At 52.4% G+C, this 17,281-nt stretch overlaps 1 protein-coding gene across 4 annotated transcripts in view; it reads right to left on the reverse strand.

Moving 5' to 3' along the window:
* SIPA1L3 (signal induced proliferation associated 1 like 3) overlaps positions 1-17,281 on the reverse strand; it is a 238,986-nt gene that overhangs the window by 28,976 nt on the left and 192,729 nt on the right. For all 4 annotated transcript variants that reach the window (XM_040445990.1, XM_040445987.1, XM_040445988.1 and 1 more), the window contains 2 exons: positions 12,398-12,516; positions 9,729-10,156 (listed from right to left, as the gene is read on the reverse strand). In XM_040445990.1, the coding sequence (XP_040301924.1) occupies positions 9,729-10,156; positions 12,398-12,516 (547 nt within the window). The remainder of the gene's footprint in view (positions 1-9,728; positions 10,157-12,397; positions 12,517-17,281) is intronic.

The following is a 17,281-nucleotide window of genomic DNA, read 5'->3' on the forward strand; positions in this document are numbered from 1 at the left end:
GGCGTGTTCGACTCTCGATCTTGGGGCCATGAGTTCAAGCCCCACTACTTAACACAATAAAAACTTAACAAAAAAAAAAAAGGAAATTAGACCCGGCCTGAACATCTTTTTTTTTTTTTTTTTTTTTTTTTTTTTAATGTTTTACTTATTCTTGAGAGAGAGACAGACAGCATGAGCAGGGGAGGAGCAGAGCAAGAGAGGGACACAGAATCTGAAGTAGGCTCCAGGCTCTGAGCTGTCAGCACAGAGCCCGATGCGGGGCTCGAACTCACAGACGGTGAGATCATGACCTAAGCCAAAGTCAGATGCCCGACTGAGCCACCCAGGCGCCCCAGGCCTGAACATCTTTTAACAAGGGATTAACAGATGTTCCAAGTACCCCCATATGATCAAAACCTATGCAGCCAATTCAAAGAGTAAGGTAGGTTTGTTATGAACGAGGACAGATGTCTGAGTACAAGGCACAGTACAAAGCATGACTCTGTTCTTTCTTTTTTTACATACACAGTTACACTGTATGATTATTGAGCTTTTTTTTGTTTTGTTTTGTCTTTTTTACAAAAAGGAACCATACAGTTTTTCCCTAACTGTGGGCCATTAAATCATTTGAGTGGCTCTTGACCATTATTAAGGGGGAAAAGGCCCCCAAACCAAACAGACCGGAATAAAAAACATCAGTAAGGGTAAGAGCTTTGTGAAGCTTCATTCTGGACATCCGTTGGGGGGTTGTAAATATAAAATGCTTTCCCTGTTTCGGGTAATGATCAAAAATGTTTGAAAGAGGGGCGCATGGTGGCTCTATCAGTTGAGCGTCCGACTTTGGCTCAGGTCATGATCTTGTGGCTCATGAGTTCGAGCCCCACGTCAGGCTCTGTGCTGTTAGCTTGGAGCCTGGAGCCTGCTTCAGATTCTGTGTCTCCCTCTCTCTCGGACCCTCCCCCGCTTGCACTCTGTCTCTTCCTCTCTCTCAAAAAATAAACATTAAAAAAATTTTTTTTAAAATGTTTGAAAGAACTGGGCTGCTGCAGGTTTAGAGAAAAATCTCGGGGAGGAGCTTACACTAACTGATTATCTCTGGAGATAGTAATGATGTGTTCAGAATAAAAGTCAAATGAAACCGTACAAATGGCACAGAGCACAAAGGAGGTGCCACCTGACACCCCAGTCTCTCCCTGCAACCAAGACCCATCCTTTCTTCTTCTTCAACAGGGAGGTGTGCGCACACAAGCACACGTGTGTGAGAGGGAGTGTGTATCCTTCCCACTTTGTAAAATAAACGGCAGCAGATCATAAGCTTGCTGTGCACCCTTTCACCTTAACCGTACGTTCTGTAGCTCTCTCCCTGTCAGTCCACACGAACCCCCCTCTCTGCAAGGGCCGCAGGGGGTCCATTCTATGAATAGATCACCCTAACTTTTACTTTCTACAGTACATTCCTCTATCTTGCCCTCAGGCATGTTCATTCAGCTTTTGTGAGCTGACAAAACAAGAGATGATTAAACCAGGAAGGGAAAAAGGTGAACACCCTTTGTGTCCGCCAGCCAGCCAGCTCCATCCACGGCCTCCTTCGAGATGGGCTTGCCTGGCTTCGGGTCCTGCAGCAGACCTTTTGGGTGTCAGCCTAATCCCCCCTCCACCTGTAAACAGAGGCTGACTTTACTCCTCCTTTGCTTGAGGAAGGTGACCAGACACCTCGCCCAGGGGGCAAATCCTGACTGAGTGAGGCCACTTGTCTGGGATGGGTATGGATGGGTCTGTACTGTATTTCTGCCCAGTGAGACTTTGGGGAGGGCGTATATGGACTGTCTGCTGGGTGACTTTGGGAGAAAATTTCTTTGCTAAAAAAACAAACAGAAAACACTTGCAGAAAAATCACCTTCTCTTCCACTGGACACTGTGACTACCTGGTTGAAGGACAGCCACTTTGAGAAGGAGGGGAGCCAGCTTGGAGGCTGACGGAGGCAGAACACAAAGAGGAGAAAGAACTTAGGTCTCTGACCCAATCCTGGCCACCCCCCTAACTTGGCATTTTGTGTTCTGTGAGATAACAGACTGCCTTCAGCCAAGCTGGAATTTTCTGTTACTTGTAGCCAAAGGCATTCCCATGACTGTCTCTGTCTTCAGCTTTGTGAGGCCTCAACACAGAACTATTCCCCACCCCCAGCGTGCTGTGTATTTTGACCCAACCCTGAGCTGGGGCCATGAGCCCAGGTGCCCCATACGGGGTGGAGTTCTTACCCACCCACCAATCGGCAGAGTGAGCATGCTCTCTTTCTGATGCACCAGCAGGAACAGGTATCCCCCTCTGGGCCTCAGCTGTGACTTGAAGACCAAAGAGGCACCATGGGGTGGGGTGAGAACATGGGCCGTGCTGCCCACCTGACCCGAGTTCCAATCCCAGCTCTGAGTGACACGCTGGGACCTGAGCTCGGGTCCTTCCCCCTCAGAGAGCCTCAGTTTCCTCCTCTGAGAAATGAGGCAGTGACAGCACCACTTCAAGAGGTCTTGTGTGCACTGTTAACGTGGTGTGCCCAGGGGCTAAAAGCCGGGACTTTGGGCTCAGCCAGGACTGGGGCGGAGGCATCCTGCTCGGCCCTCCCACCCCCACCTCCCCCACTGGAGAGGTTATGCATTCATCTGTGTTCTATCTGAGGGAAGCACTTAAGGTTTTGTTGGAGGAAAAGGTTTTGTGGCTTACAAAAAAAGCTGAAAAACCATGGGCTGGATGGAGAAATCAGAGCTGCACTTACACTCAAGTCTTGATGGGTGGCCTAGGGTGGCTGAGCCCCTGCGCAGGAGGAAGAGTGGTGGCAGTGACGAGGCTGGCTGTGCTGAGCCTGTGAGCATGGCCAGGCCCTGCCCCAAGCATCTTCACTTAGTTGTCCTGGCAACCCCCTGAGGCAGGAACTACCACCAACCCCGTGTTTCAAGTGGGGAAACCAGGCCCCAGAGAGATTAAATAACCTGCCCCCAAACGATGCAGCTGGTAGGGACGGAGCCAGGATGCAAACCCAGTCTGGCTCAAGAGACCCCGGCTTTTAACCCCAAGCCTGTACTTTCAACAACTGCAGTCACGACAGATATGGAATACGTGCAAACAAAGCCTGGCAGCAGCTGCTATTTTTGGACCCAGCTACGTCGCAGGCCCCGTGCTAAGTACTTTCAGTGCATGATGTGGGTTCGTTGTGGCAGCCTGAGACCACAGATCCTATCATTACTCCCATTTTACAGATGTGAAAACTGAGCCTCAGAGAAACTAAGGAGCCTGATGGAGATCACACGGTTGGGTCAGCTTTGGAGCTGTGATCCGGACGCAGGCAGTCAGAGGCCAGAGCCCAGGAATCCCTCACTGCTTGGCCTTAACTGCTAGACCAATCTTGCCCTCTCTCCCTAGTGCATGGCATGACCTTGAGAGTTCAATCAGTCCCCGCATGTGGCTGCAGTTATCGTGTAGGAGTCTCGAGTGGCCACATTCCACTCAGTGGCCTGGGAGCCGAAGTGGCAGGTCTGCAGGGAGGATACGGGATCAGAGTGATGCAGAAACCCGCCAGTGCTCACCCCCTCCACCCCCACGCCCATCGCTGTAGCAGTCTCCTCCTGCCCAACCAGAGAGAGCCTGTGAACACCGAGTCAGATCGCAGCGCGCTTCTGCCCAGCCCAGGACTCTCTGTGGCTCCACCTTACTCAGGGCAGAGGCAGAGTCCTCCCCTCTGCCCACAAGGCCCCACACCATCTGGCCTGCCCCTTCTGCCCTCAGCTCCTCCCACTTATTGGGCTCCAGCCAGGTGAAAGGGAAGCTGTTCCCAGACAGAAACATTTTCACCTCAGGGCCTTTGCACTGCTCCCTCCTTTCCTTTAGAGGGCTTGGGTTCCTCTCCCAGGCTGACTGTGACTCTCCCAAGTGGGTCTCTGTTGTGTGTGACCCCAGCGGGTTCCAGGGCCCTCACATTACCTTTAAGAGCTGTGCCCCCAGAAGCATATCCCAGAGACTCCCTCTTGGCACAGCCTGGGGAGGCAAAGCCACGTACTTCCTGCCTGGCTGTGTCAGCTCCACGTGGAGTGGGGAGCCTCTGAGTGCCCCTTCACAGCTCTGGAAACCCAGGGAGCTCTGAAGCGTGTGCTGCCTCAGGAGAGGGCGGGGGGCCAGGTGGCTGCCCGCCTGGGATCGCTCAGCCCACTGCGGTGCCCACAGCAGGCGCTGGCGCCTGGCAGTGCGCCTGGAAGCCGGGCTCCCATGACGAACGTCTGGGGAGAGAGTCTGCGAAGTCACTGAAATCATCGATGGGCACAAGCTGCTACAGGCTGTGGCGGCTTCCATGGCGGGCCGGAGCACGGGGAGGGAACGGATAGGTGTTTCCCTGCTCAGCACGGCCCATCCCCCTGGTGGCAGTCCTTGAGTTTTGCGGGCAAACTCAATCCCTTCTACCTTTCAAATAGCCCAGAGTAATCTTTTTAAAACGTAAGTCAGACTGTGCATTCACATGCCTCCCATGGCTCCCATGTCGGCCTACCGTGCACAACTGACCTCCTGTCACTCTCCGCTTTGCCCTGTCTGCTCCTCCCTCTCTGGCCACTTGATCATTTTTTTTTTTAATGTTTTATTCATTTTTGAGAGACAGGCAGAGAGAGAGGGGGACAGAGGATCCCAAGCAGGCTCCGCGCTGACAGCACAGAGCCCGATGCAGGGCTTGAACTCACGAACTGTGAGATCATGACCTGAGCTGAAGTCAGACATTCAACTGACTGAGCCACCCAGGCGCACCCGCTTGGCCGTTTCTTAAGCACTGCAAATGAGTTCGCCTTCACGGTCGTGACATTTGCTGTTTCTTCTGCCTGGGTCAATCCCTTGCTTCCTACAAAATAACAACCTTGTAAGAGGCCTTCCTGGCCGTCCGTCCTGTTACCTAAGAGTAACGTGCCTCCTGGGCTGGCCCTGCCCCAGTCTCTTCTCAAGAACCTCACCACCCCGTCTGCAGCAGCCTCCTGACACTCAGCAGTCAGCCTCGACTCTTTGCTCCCTGGCACCATCCTGGACCTGTGTCTCCCTCCCTCCTGGTGTCCTAGCAATGCCACTTTGTGACGCAGGCGTAGCTGCTCTGTCCTCTGGTCCAGACCCCTTCCTTCTCACTCATATCTCCGCCTCAGCCCTGTCCCTGAGGCTCTGCCTCCAGTCACATCTCCAGCACTACCTTTCAAAACATAAATCCGCCTGTACTACCCTTTCTGCTGAAACCTCTCCTTGCTGCCCACAGTTCTTGGGATCGAATCCAAACTCTGTAATGTGGTGGACAGGGCCCTGCATGGTCTGGCTCCTGCTGACTTCCCAAAAAACCTCCCATCAGCTGGCCCCTCAGTTTCTACCCTTGAGCCAAGGGGCCTGTGTTCAGTGACCTAACAGCATCCGCCTTCCTCTCCACCTCAGGGCCTTTGCACATGCTACTCCTTCCCATTCATCGAGACGTCCTCTTTACATCCCATCTTTCCTCCCCCCCCCTTCCCCCCCCTTCTCTCTTTTTAAAAAAAAAATTGTACAGGCGTGCCTGGGTGGCTCAGTCAGTTAAGTGTCTGACTCTTGGTTTCAGCTTGGGTCATGATCTCATGGTTTTGTGGGTTTGAGCCCCTCATCGGGCTCCGTGCTGACGGTGCAGAGCCTGCTTGGGATTCTCTGTCTCCCTCTCCCTCTCTGCCCCTTGTTCACTCCTGCTTTGTCTCTCTTGAAATAAATACCTAAAAAAATTGTATAATAGCTGACACACAGAGCAGTATACAAAGTATATGCATATAACTGAAGAAACAGTTACAAAGCAGACACCATGTGACTGCATCCTGGGTCAAGAATATACCATCAGCCCTTCGGAAACTACTCACCTGCTCCCACCTCCTTATTGTTCTTATCTTTGGCAGAAATGACCCTTCCTCATGGAACCTACCTTTGCCCCTTGGGCTAGATTAGACACTCCTTTGAGTCCTGGACAGTATCCACTCGCGGATCCCAGTGGGTCTCCTCTGCCGGCTTTCCCCTAGCACAGTTCATCTATTACTTTGATCATTATTTGCTTGCTGGCTCCCCGGTACCGGGTCAGTGCCAGGACAGCAGGGGCCGTGTGTGCCCGCAGCGCCCAGCAGAGGGCCAGGCACACAATGAGCACTCGCTATGCGAATAAACACGGGTGCTCTATTACAACGTGCTGTGCAAGCAGAGACCGGGGCAGCTATGCAGCTCGCATGCCTGCCCTCAATAGCAGGCTGTCATCCCAGCTCAGCCCAAGGGAAGAGATAAACGAGAGCAGATGCAGAAGGCTGGTGGGCTGACCGGTGTGAGGGGCAGCGCGGCCGGCGGCAGGTGGAAGCACATGTGGGCCTCCTGGGCTCAGGTGCTCAGCGACCAACTGGGAACTTGGTTCCCCCGCCAAGACGGGAAAGTTGTGGGAGGGCAGCCAAGTAAGGCCCATACATGGGACTTGCACACCTTCTCTATCTGGGATGCCCTGCCCTCCTAGTCCCCTGGCTCGCATCAGCCTCTTTGTTCTAGGAAAGCCTCTCACACAATGGGGTCTGGCCCTTCCTCTGGGCTCCCGCATCCCAGGTGCTTCCCTCACCTTGGCCCTGACCACTCTGGGAACAGGTGTGTCTTCCCTGTTGGACTTTGAGCCCCAAGAGGGCAGGCCTGGGGCTGTCTCAGCCATCTTGGTGTCCCCAGAACTGCCTGAAAGAGGCATGGCCCCGGAGAAACATTCTGATTTGGTTAGTTTGAGGCATACCTCTCCTCTTTTTATAACAATCCCCTGTGATTTTAATGACAGGCAGGCTCAAGGCCTACTCCCTGGTATGGTTCTAAGGGTCCTACACACAGTAGGTCATTAAATCTTTACCATATCCTTATGACATAGGTATGTGATTTATCCCCCATCTTACAGACGAAGAAACCGAGGCCCAGAGAAGTTCAGTCATTTGCCCAAGGCCACACAGCCAAGGCAAGGCAAGAGGGAGGGCTTGAACCCTGGTGGAGGTCCAACTCTCATCTACCATGCAGATGTTTCTTTAAATCAACTCATTCAATTTTCCTCAACTTGTCCAAGACAGTATCTGTAAAAGCAGGGGATGGGCAGGTAACACCTTTCCTAATACTCATTAAAGCAAACATTTATCTGTTAAAAAAACAAAAAACAAAAACATTTTCCTGCTATACCACCCAAATCACCTCGAGCACCCCATTTTGGGAAATGGTGTTCCATGCCAGAGCCTGGTTGCCTAGGAGAAAACTTCAGGAAGCAGCTTAATGAGTAGATAAGAATGATTTGCAATTAGCATCAATTGTCTGTATGCAAATTCAAGCTCCCAACCGCTGGGCCCTCTTTTGTAGTGGGCTCCTCTCCCATTTTATTCCCTTCATTCCTGGGTTCAGCAAATCTTTCCGTCAGACACAGGGTAATTTTATACCCACTCCCTGCTTCAGCCACAGTCTTCTCCTCAGAGCCGCTGCCTTTATATCGCAGATTTCAAAACCCTACAGTTACTCAGATTTACGAACACAGGCCTATGTCTAGCACAGGGACTAGCGGAGCTGAGACCTGGGACCCCGCGGCACCCAGGACTCTCCTGGTGCAGAGTCCCTCTAGGTGGGTGCACTTTGACAGGTGTCTCAGTGATGGCCTAATTGTCGTCTGTCTCCCTCAGCGGATGATGGGCTGAGGTGAGGGGCTGGGGGGGGGGGGGGCCTCATCTGAATTTGCTCATTATTTCTCCCCGGCTCCCACTCTAGTGTCTGTGACACAACAGGTCCCTAAGAAATATTTGTGAGTGAAATGAAGGGATAAATAATGAATGAAAGAGCTGTTCCAGAGTCCGTGAGTTTCACTGATTAAGAACCACCTGTTTAGGGAAATAGGCTGAACCAGAGACTAAACCCACTGGGCCACACACCCTCTCCATCCTCACCCTTCTGGGCCCCTGACCAGGGCAAGGGGAGGTACCCACACAATGCAGGCACCCTCAAACACGGCAGTTTCCAAACCGGTCAGAGAACCACTGCTAAATCATGAGATCACTGAAGGAGGTATTGAGCTGCATTCACATTTTGAACAGACTAGACTACATCAAAGTGCTTCACACACAGTTAGGCTAAGTACTGTTTGGGTCACTTTTGCTTCGCCTTTTTTTTTTTTTTTAAACACAGATATTTCTGCATAGACACAGACAGAAGTGCACTGTAGGCTGCGGTCAAGGTCTGAGGCCACTGCCTGGGTGCATGGGTCCTGTGTGGTCTGCGTGGACAGAGGCTGTAGTTTGAGGGCTGGCAAAGGCCTGAGGAAACCAAAGGGGACAAGGACTCCCTATGGGGTCCCGGGCTGGCCCCTGCTCAGGGGCGGTCAGGGAATGGAAGGAAGGCTGTGGCCTTTGGGGTCTGCACTGGGGACCGCAGCACCGTGACCCTTGCCTGGGGTGCAGACCTGTGAGGGGCACGTGCTCCAGGCTGAGCTTGGCAACTTGCTGAACGGTTTTCCACCTCAGCGCTTCAGAGAGACATTTCATGGCTTTCATAAGGTGCCCTAAGTGTGTGCAGTCTAGGCCCCAGACATCAATGCCAGGTCTTTCTCCCTTGGTCCCCTGCCTGCCTCTCCACCAGTGGTCCTCAAAGGATGGTCCCCGGACCAGCAGCATCACCATCTACCAGGAACTTAAAAGAATGCATATTCTCAGGCTGTGCTCTGACCTACTGAATCAGAAACTCCGAGTGGGGTCCTGCAATCTGTGCTGAAGAGCCCTCTAGGGGACTGTGTGGAGACCACTGCCCTTCGCTGTGTTGGCCAGAAGTTTAAACTGTGATTTCTCAGCCTTCCTTGTGACGTCGCTCTGTTCAAAGGGCTCTGGGAAAGCTGTTGCTTTCTTCATGGAAAGGGAACTAGGAGAAGCCATCTTCCTCTGTTTTTTGGGCCCATTCCCCCCAGGGGCACCACAGCCATCTGGAGACAAGGGAGCCGCAGCCAGTATGGTAAGAATGGTGGAAGAGAAAGACACAGGATGCCAGGCCTTGAGGCCCTCCCTGAGCTGCTGTACTAGCTTGGCTCTGCCCTCTGTGGAGTTCTCATCGGGGGACTGTTAAAGCTCCGTCTGTTTAAGCTACTGTGGCTCAGGGGTGCCTGCGTGGCTCAGTCGGTTAAGCGTCCGACTTCGGCTCAGCTCATGATCTCACACTGCCTGAGTTCGAGCCCCGCGTCGAGCTCTGTGCTGACGGCTCAGAGCCTGGAGCCCGTTTCAGATTCTGTGTCTTGTCTCCCTCTCTCTCTGCCCCTCCCCCGCTCATGCTCTGTCTCTGAAAAATGAATAAACCTTAAGAAAAAAATTTTTTTAAAAGCTACTGTGGGTCAGATTTCCTGTTACCTCCAGCCGAATGCACACCTAACACATACAGTCTGTGACCTCCAGAAAGCATAAAACCACTGGTCTTAGCAGAGAGAGAAGGAAAGAGAGAGGCTCAGAGTAAACCAGAGGCAGATGAAACAGCCAGCCAGGGGTTTCCTTCCCTCTACCCAGGGTACTAGAAGGTGAATGATGGGCAGTAGTGGGTGGTCCATGAGCCTCCCAACTCTGTAAGCAAACTAGTGTGTAAGCACATCCATCTGCAAGCAGCATGCTTGTAGGGAGGGGAACCCCCCTGTCAGGACTGTGGGGGAAGCAGAAGGCGGTCCGAACTCCTTGGAGGACCGGGGTGAAGAGCAGTGTCTTACCTAGGCTGCCTTGGTGGGTCACGGCTACCCCCCGCCAGGCCTGTAGGGGTGCTGGAGCCTGAGGAGTACAATTTCGGTCGGTAGCCCTTGTTCTGACCGGCAACTGCAGGGGCTGGCGAGACCTCCCGCCGTCTGTCTGCGTGGTGGGACCGCGTGGCGGCCTCCCGTCCGCCGCCGCAAAGGCCCATGCTTCCCGGGGGCTTGTGTGGCTTGGGCTGCCGAGGCACCTTGGCCAGGGACATGCAGCTGGGGCTGGAGGTGTAGAGGGTGGTGTCGATGCCGCTGTCACTAGAGCCACCCTTGGAGAGGGGATCTTGCTCCGGCTCTAGGGGGTCCAGGGGGTCAAACCAGCGGTCGTCGCTGTGGCTGCTGGATGCGTTGCTGGAGAGGGTGTTGCTGCTGGAATGACTGGAGTACTGAGGTTCTCCCTGGAAGGCAAGAGAAGTGTCATCCATAGAGTCCACAGTGGGGGCCAACCTTCCCTCCCCGGGTCCTCCCCACACCCAAGCTCTGGCTCCCCTGCTTTTGAGCGTGTTACTTCAGACAAGTGACGTAGCTCTCCTGTGCCTCAGTTTCCACACCTGTGAAGCTGGGTTGTTGATAACCCTGCCTCATGGGGTTGTTCAGAGGGAGGCGTGACAGTATGCGTGTGACGTGCTGTCCACAGCTCAAGCTCAACGCATACAAAGCTGAGCTCCTGACCTTCCTTCCCGGATCCCTCTTTCCCGCCCCAATAAAGGCACCTCCAGCCTTTCGGCTGCCCCACACAAGAGGCTTGGAGTCACCCGGGACCTGCTCTCGCAGGTCTCGCACCTGTGTGCAGCCCAACAGCAAATCCTGTGGCCTGCATCTTCAAGAGATCTAGGACCTGCCACTTCTCCACCTCCACGGCTCCACCCCGGGCCTGTCACCACCACCTCCCACTGTACCTATCATGGCAGCAGCCTCCTCCCTGGTCCTCCTGCCCCATCCCTGTCTCCCACTCACCTCTGCCCCAGTTTGCCTATATGCAGCCAGAGGGAGGCTGTGAACACTTGCCCCATTTCATGTCCCTTCCCTGCTCAGAACCTTCCTGTGGCTCCATTTCACTCATGGGAAGAGCCAGAGTCCCCGCCCTGAGGCTCTGTGCAGTCTGGTCCCACGTTCTGCCCTCTAACTTCATCTGCCCCCTCCCTTCTGATCACTGTGCTCTGAGCAGGGCCTTGGCACTTGCTATTGCTTCTGCCTGGAAGGCTCTTCCCTCGGGTATCTTCATGGACTGCCCCTTACTTCATTCAAGGCCTCCTCACAAGGCCTTCACTGACCACCTCACCCTAAAGCAGTAGTGCTTGACATTCTTCTCCCTGACCTCTGCCTTGGTTATCCTTCACAGCAAAGACCAGTTCCTGGTGTTATGGAATGCATCTGTGTATCCGCTTACTGCTTGCTGCCCACACTGGGGTGTCAGCTTTGGGAGCACCTGGGCACATCTGTCCACTTCATCACTGTGGTCCCAGGGCCTGGCACATCGAATGTACCCATCAAATTCCCACCTTATGAAGGGATGCAAAGAGACTGCCAAGTGCTCACCAAAACGACCTCCTTTCCCCAGGGCACTCAGGACTACATTTCCCAGCTTCCCTTGCGCAGAGGTGTGGCCTCGTGATGGAGTGCTGGCCAATGCAATATAAGTGGAAACTAGATTTATACCATTTCCAGGCCTGGGCTATAGAGGCTTCGCACACCAGCCCCTCTTCCTCCCACCCCTACCTGCCAGAAACAGGCAAGGACCCAGCAGAGGGCTCTGAGGCCCTGAGGGACGGCAGAGCCACAAGGGATAGGGAGCCTGGGTTCCAGAATCACCATGTGGAAAGCTTGCTCACTGAATATCCACACCCAACTGTGTTATATGAGAGGGAAACAAACTTCTACTGTGTGAGGTCACTGAGATTTAGGGACCGTCTGTTAGAGCAGTTAGCTTACTGCCACAGGCTGACCACTGGTGTGCCTCTCCCAGTGTGATGGCATTAGGGGAGGTGATTAGGTTATGAGGGCAGAGCCCCCGTGAATAGGATTATAAAATCCCTGTTATACATATTTACATATTTATACCCCTATATGTAGTTATCCATTTCTCGTGAGTGGGATTATTAAATCCACATACATACATTTACATCCTTACATGAGAGACCCCAGAGAGCTAGCTCCCTCATCCCTTCCACCACATGAAGTGAGAAGGAGGCCATCTATGAACCAGGAAGTGGGTCTTCACCAGACACTGAATCTGCCTGAGCCTTGATCTTGGACTTCCCGGCCTCAGAACTGTGAGAAGGAAATTTCTGTTGTCAGCCACCCAGTCTATGGTATTTTGTTACAGCAGCCTGAGCTGGTGAAGACACTGACCATGACCAGTGTAATCGTAGGGAAACCGTGGCACAAGGAGGCAAAGGGATTTGCTGGCGATGACTTGGCTGGTGAGGGCTAGAGCTGGCTGTGCGTTTGTCTGGCTCTAGACCAAGCAGTTGGCCCCTCTGCTGGAGTGGACGGCAAAGGAGAAGGATGTGCTCACGTATGGCATTCAGAGGCCCACACCCAGGTGACACTGTCAGACCCACAGTGGTCAGGGAAGTGAAGCAGCCAGCTTCGCAGTCCTGGCTCCCCAGGATTAAGCAGGTGGGGCCCAGACTCACTTTGGAATGCCTGTTGGGGGAATCTTTGCCTGCTGCGTCCTGCCTGGAGGTGTGCTTGCTCCCGCTGCTTCCCGCCATGGCTGAGAGCCGGGCCTGGGCGGGCACATGCCACAAAGGCTCTGCAGGAAGACAGGAGACACATCAGCGGTTAGAGGTGACTCAGGCCCTGGCCTGAGTCCACCTGATGAATCTGGCCCTAAAAATGGTCCCACCCCTCTGCCAGCTTGTCTGCCCAGCTCATACAGCACCATGACCCCATCAAGTTATGTCTTGCGGAATAACACCACTCAGTGATGAAATATTTACTAAGCACTTACTATGTGCTAGACCCCAGTCTAGTGCTTTACAAGGGTTAATTCACTGAAGCCTTAGGACCATCCTCCGTCAACATCCCCAAGGAAGGTTGAGCACATTTTCATCTTTACTGGCCATCTGGATTTTCTATTTTGTAAATTACTTGTTCCTATCTTTTTCCCATTTTTCTTTTTTTTTCTCTTTTTCATTTTTATTTATTTTAGAGAGAGACAGAGCACACACGAGTGAGGGAGAGGGGGCAGAGGAAGAGAAGGAATCTTAAGCGGTCTCCGCACTCAATGTGGAGTCCAACGTGGGGCTCAATCCCACAACCCTGAGATTATGACCGGAGTTGAAATCAAGAGTCGGACACTCAACCGACTGAGCCACCCGGGTGCCCTCTTTTCCCGTTTTTCCATAGGATTGACTTTTATCTTATTGGCAAGCAGGGTTCTTTTTTTTTTAATTTTTTTTTTCAACGTTTATTTATTTTGGGGACAGAGAGAGACAGAGCATGAACAGGGGAGGGGCAGAGAGAGAGGAAGACACAGAATCGGAAACAGGCTCCAGGCTCTGAGTCATCAGCCCAGAGCCTGACGCGGGGCTCGAACTCACGGACCGCGAGATCGTGACCTGGCTGAAGTCGGACGCTTAACCGACTGTGCCACCCAGGCGCCCCAAGCAGGGTTCTTTATATATGCAAGGTAGCAATCCTTTGCTGGTTAAATGTGCATAACTTATTTTGGTAAACAAAAATGCAATCACACTAAGCACTGTTCTACAATTTGATTTTTTACTTTACAGCATACTTATACTTGCTTTTCACTTTATATCCTTGTAATACATCTTCACGTAACTGAACATAAAGTTGTCTTATTTTTTTATTTTTTTATTTTTTTTTTCAACGTTTATTTATTTTTGGGACAGAGAGAGACAGAGCATGTACGGGGGAGGGGCAGAGAGAGAGGGAGACACAGAATCGGAAACAGGCTCCAGGCTCTGAGCCATCAGCCCAGAGCCTGACGCGGGGCTCAAACTCCCGGACCGCGAGATCGTGACCTGGCTGAAGTCGGACGCTTAACTGACTGTGCCACCCAGGCGCCCCGAAGTTGTCTTATTTTTAACGGCTGTGCAGTATTCCATCATGCTGAATGGACATCATTTCCTCAACCACGAACATGTAGGCTATTTTCAATTCTTCCTTACAACAACGTTTGGGTGGCTCTCCCTCTACACGCAACCCTGAGCAAGAGTGGGATTGTGTTGGGACGGAACTCCACAAGTGGAGTTGCTGGTTCAAAGGTGAAATAGGTTTAAAATCGTGATGGCCGGTATGGGTGTAAATTAGTCTAAACTTCCAGGTAGTCAAGGTGCCTGAACTTAGCAACTGACCTAAAAAACAAAACAAACAAACAAATAAACAACCCCCAAAACCCTCTAGTGGAGGGCTAGTTACTACCTATCAAACACAAATGCACTAACAGAGGACAGAGGAACCATGGTGGTCTAACCCCAAGGCCCACACTTTTGATCACTTCTGTATTTAAAATAATTACAGCAGGGACGCCTGGGTGGCGCAGTTGGTTAAGCACCCAACTCTTGATCTCAGCTCAAGTCATGATCTCACAGTTCGTGAGTTCAAGCCCCACGTTGCGTTCTTCGCTGATGGTGCGGAGCCTGCTTGGGATTCTATGTCTCCTTCTCCCTGCCCCTTACCTGCTTGTGCACTCTCTCTCTCAAAATAAATAAATAAACTTTAAAAAAAAAATTACAATAATGGTGCCTATTAAACACACGTTCTGTGTCAGGTATTACTAAAACTGCTTTGCACACATCATCTTGCTATGTCCTCCAAGGAATACTGTGAGGTGGCTATTAGTACCACTTCCAAAAGGTGAGGAATGTCAAAACTCAAGAGAGTTCAAGTAGCTGGTCCAATGTCACACAGAGGGTCTGAGACCTGTGTGTGCCGTCCACATTTGCACTCTCTCTCTGTGCTTCCCCAGCAATGACACCACTGGCAACGGTGGGGAGCATGTGTTTGAGAAGCAGGACTTGCCATTCTCTTAATGATGGGTTGGGGCCTATGCTGAGAGCTGGGCAGCTGTGACCTCACTGGACCTTCAAACCATGCTGGAAGGAGAGACACTTAGGATGTCCGCCACAGAGGAGGGACCTGTGGCTGGGACAGATGAAGTCACTGCCAAGGTGACACGGCTGACTCTGAACTTCCCACAAGGCCTGTTGGAGCCTGAGCTCACTACTACACGCTGGGCCCATGTTCCCCTGGGGAAGGCTCCTGCTCTGCGTGGGCTGGGCAGGGCACTCAGGGCCACCACAGAGAGCAGCCTGGTTGGAAAGTCCACGTGGTGGCAGGGAGGCTGCCCACTTCATCCGTCTACTCTACCTCTGGAGATGGTTTTCCTCTTTGGAGCATCCCACAGGCCCGGAAGTACTAGTTTCTGGGAGGTGGCCAGATCATGCTGGAAACCACGTTTCTAGAGACAGCCAAGCCTGTGACAGCCATAGCCAGCCTTAAGTACCACCTATGACACTGGTGGCTTCCATTTTTCTGTCCCTGGCCCGGACCTCTCCCGACTTCAGACCTGTGCCGTATAGATGGCTACCTCACAACACCTCCTCTGGGGTGGCTACCAGGCACCTCCCGCTGAACATGGCCAAGACCAACTGCTTATCTTCCCCCAAACCTGCATCACTCACTGTCTTTCCTGCTCAGTCCATGTGGTTCGATCCTTTCAGCTGCTCAGGGCAGAAACCTGGTATCAACCTTGTCTCCTCTCTCTCCATCCATGTAGAGGATTAGGAAGTGCCATCAACTCTACCTTTAAATGACTGTATCTAGAACCTGCCCATCCCTACCACCCCTGTACCTATCCTGCAAGAATCGGCAGTCAGAGAGCTCAGCTCTCTGTGAACACCCAGGTCCCATTCCTCCTTCGCTCAGAAGGACGGAGCTCCTGTCCCACTCTGAGCGAAGGACAAAGTCCTCCCCACATGCTCTGGCCCCGTCCCCTCTCTGACCTCATCCTCCACTACTTCTCTAGCCACACGGCCTCCTTACTGTTCCTCCTACGCTCGCTGCTACCTCAGGGTCTTTGATTATTCTCTTTCCCTGGAATGTTCTGTTCCCAACATTTTTCCAGCCTCACCTGGATGTAGCTTGCTCAGAGATTCCCCCAAACCCTGTCCATCTGTCTCAGCACTGTGTTATAGTTTCCACTTGATATTCAGCCTTAATAGTGATCATTTATCACTGTGTGCCCATCTACTGTCCGTCTCTCCGCCAGACTGTGGGCTCCAAGAAGGCAGGGAACGTGCCCGTCTGGCTCACACTGTGGTGCCCAGTGTGGTGTTTATCATTAGCGATAGGTCAAATGAACAGCGGGATAGAGGACCAGGTCCCTTCCCCTCCTGCGCTGCCTCAGGGTCCTCAGTTCTGTCCTTAACAGGCCCTGATATGGGGCCCTTCACTGGGTCTCTGAATGGCCCCTGATAACCTTCTGGCTCTCTTGATGGAATGATCTCCCTTGTCATACCAGGCAGGTGACAGACATGAATTTGGCTGTGACAGATGTGCTACAACTGTGGCCAAGCACAGACTCGGGCAGCTGGTGACTCAGGGGCCTCCTTCCCAAGCTGGGTGCTCTCAAGCTTGAGAAATACTCACACTCTGTGGGTGAGGGGCTGTGGGTGGTGTTTGTGGACGGTGGGGGCTGAGGGGTCCTAGCACCCAATAGGCTTTGGTTCAATCGCAATTATGCCTCTCACCAGCAGGGACCTTGGACAAGTGACAACCTTCCTATGCCTCATCTAAAAAAATGTTTATTTTTGAGAGAGAAAGAAAGAGAGAGAGAGAGAGAGAGAGAAAGAGAGAACATGCATGCGCATGCAGGGCAGGGGCAGAGAGAGGGGCACAGGGGATCTGAAGCAGGCTCCATGCTGACAGCAGAGAGCCTGATGCGGGGCTGGAACTCACAAACTGTGAGATCATGACCTGAGCCAAAGTCAGACGCTTAACTGACTGAGCCACCCAGGCGCCCCTCACCTTCCTCATTTCTAAAATGGGCCAGTAAAAAGTACCCACTCTGTCACATTCCTGAGATGATTAAATATGAAGTAAGAGGGCATGGAGAGTACCCAGTATGGCGCCGGGTGTATAACAAGCATGCAAAACTGTCCTGCTGTTACTATGATTACATCATCTGATCAGGGCTGGGAGAATCCCCATATCTTGTCACAGTGCCCGATTCTCCACCATGAATTACCTTGTCTGGGTCTTGAGCACATTCTAGGTTTCATGATGACCTCTTTCTTTTTTTTAATGTTTATTTATTTATTTTGAGAGAGAGAGAATCCGAGGAGGCTCCACACCGTCAGCATAGAGCCCAAAGCGGGGCTTGAATTCACGAACCATGAGATCATGACCTGAGCTGCAACCAAGACTTGAACACTTAACCAACTGAGCCATCAGGCGCCCCTAGGCTTCATGATGATTTCTAACCACAGACTGCCCTGATTTCTTTGTGTGTGTGTGTGTGTGTGTGTGTGTGTGTGTGTGTGTGTGTGTGT

Source organism: Herpailurus yagouaroundi, unplaced genomic scaffold (assembly GCF_014898765.1).
Source record: "Herpailurus yagouaroundi ecotype Mexico unplaced genomic scaffold, PumYag 194, whole genome shotgun sequence".
Lineage (NCBI taxonomy): Eukaryota > Metazoa > Chordata > Mammalia > Carnivora > Felidae > Herpailurus > Herpailurus yagouaroundi.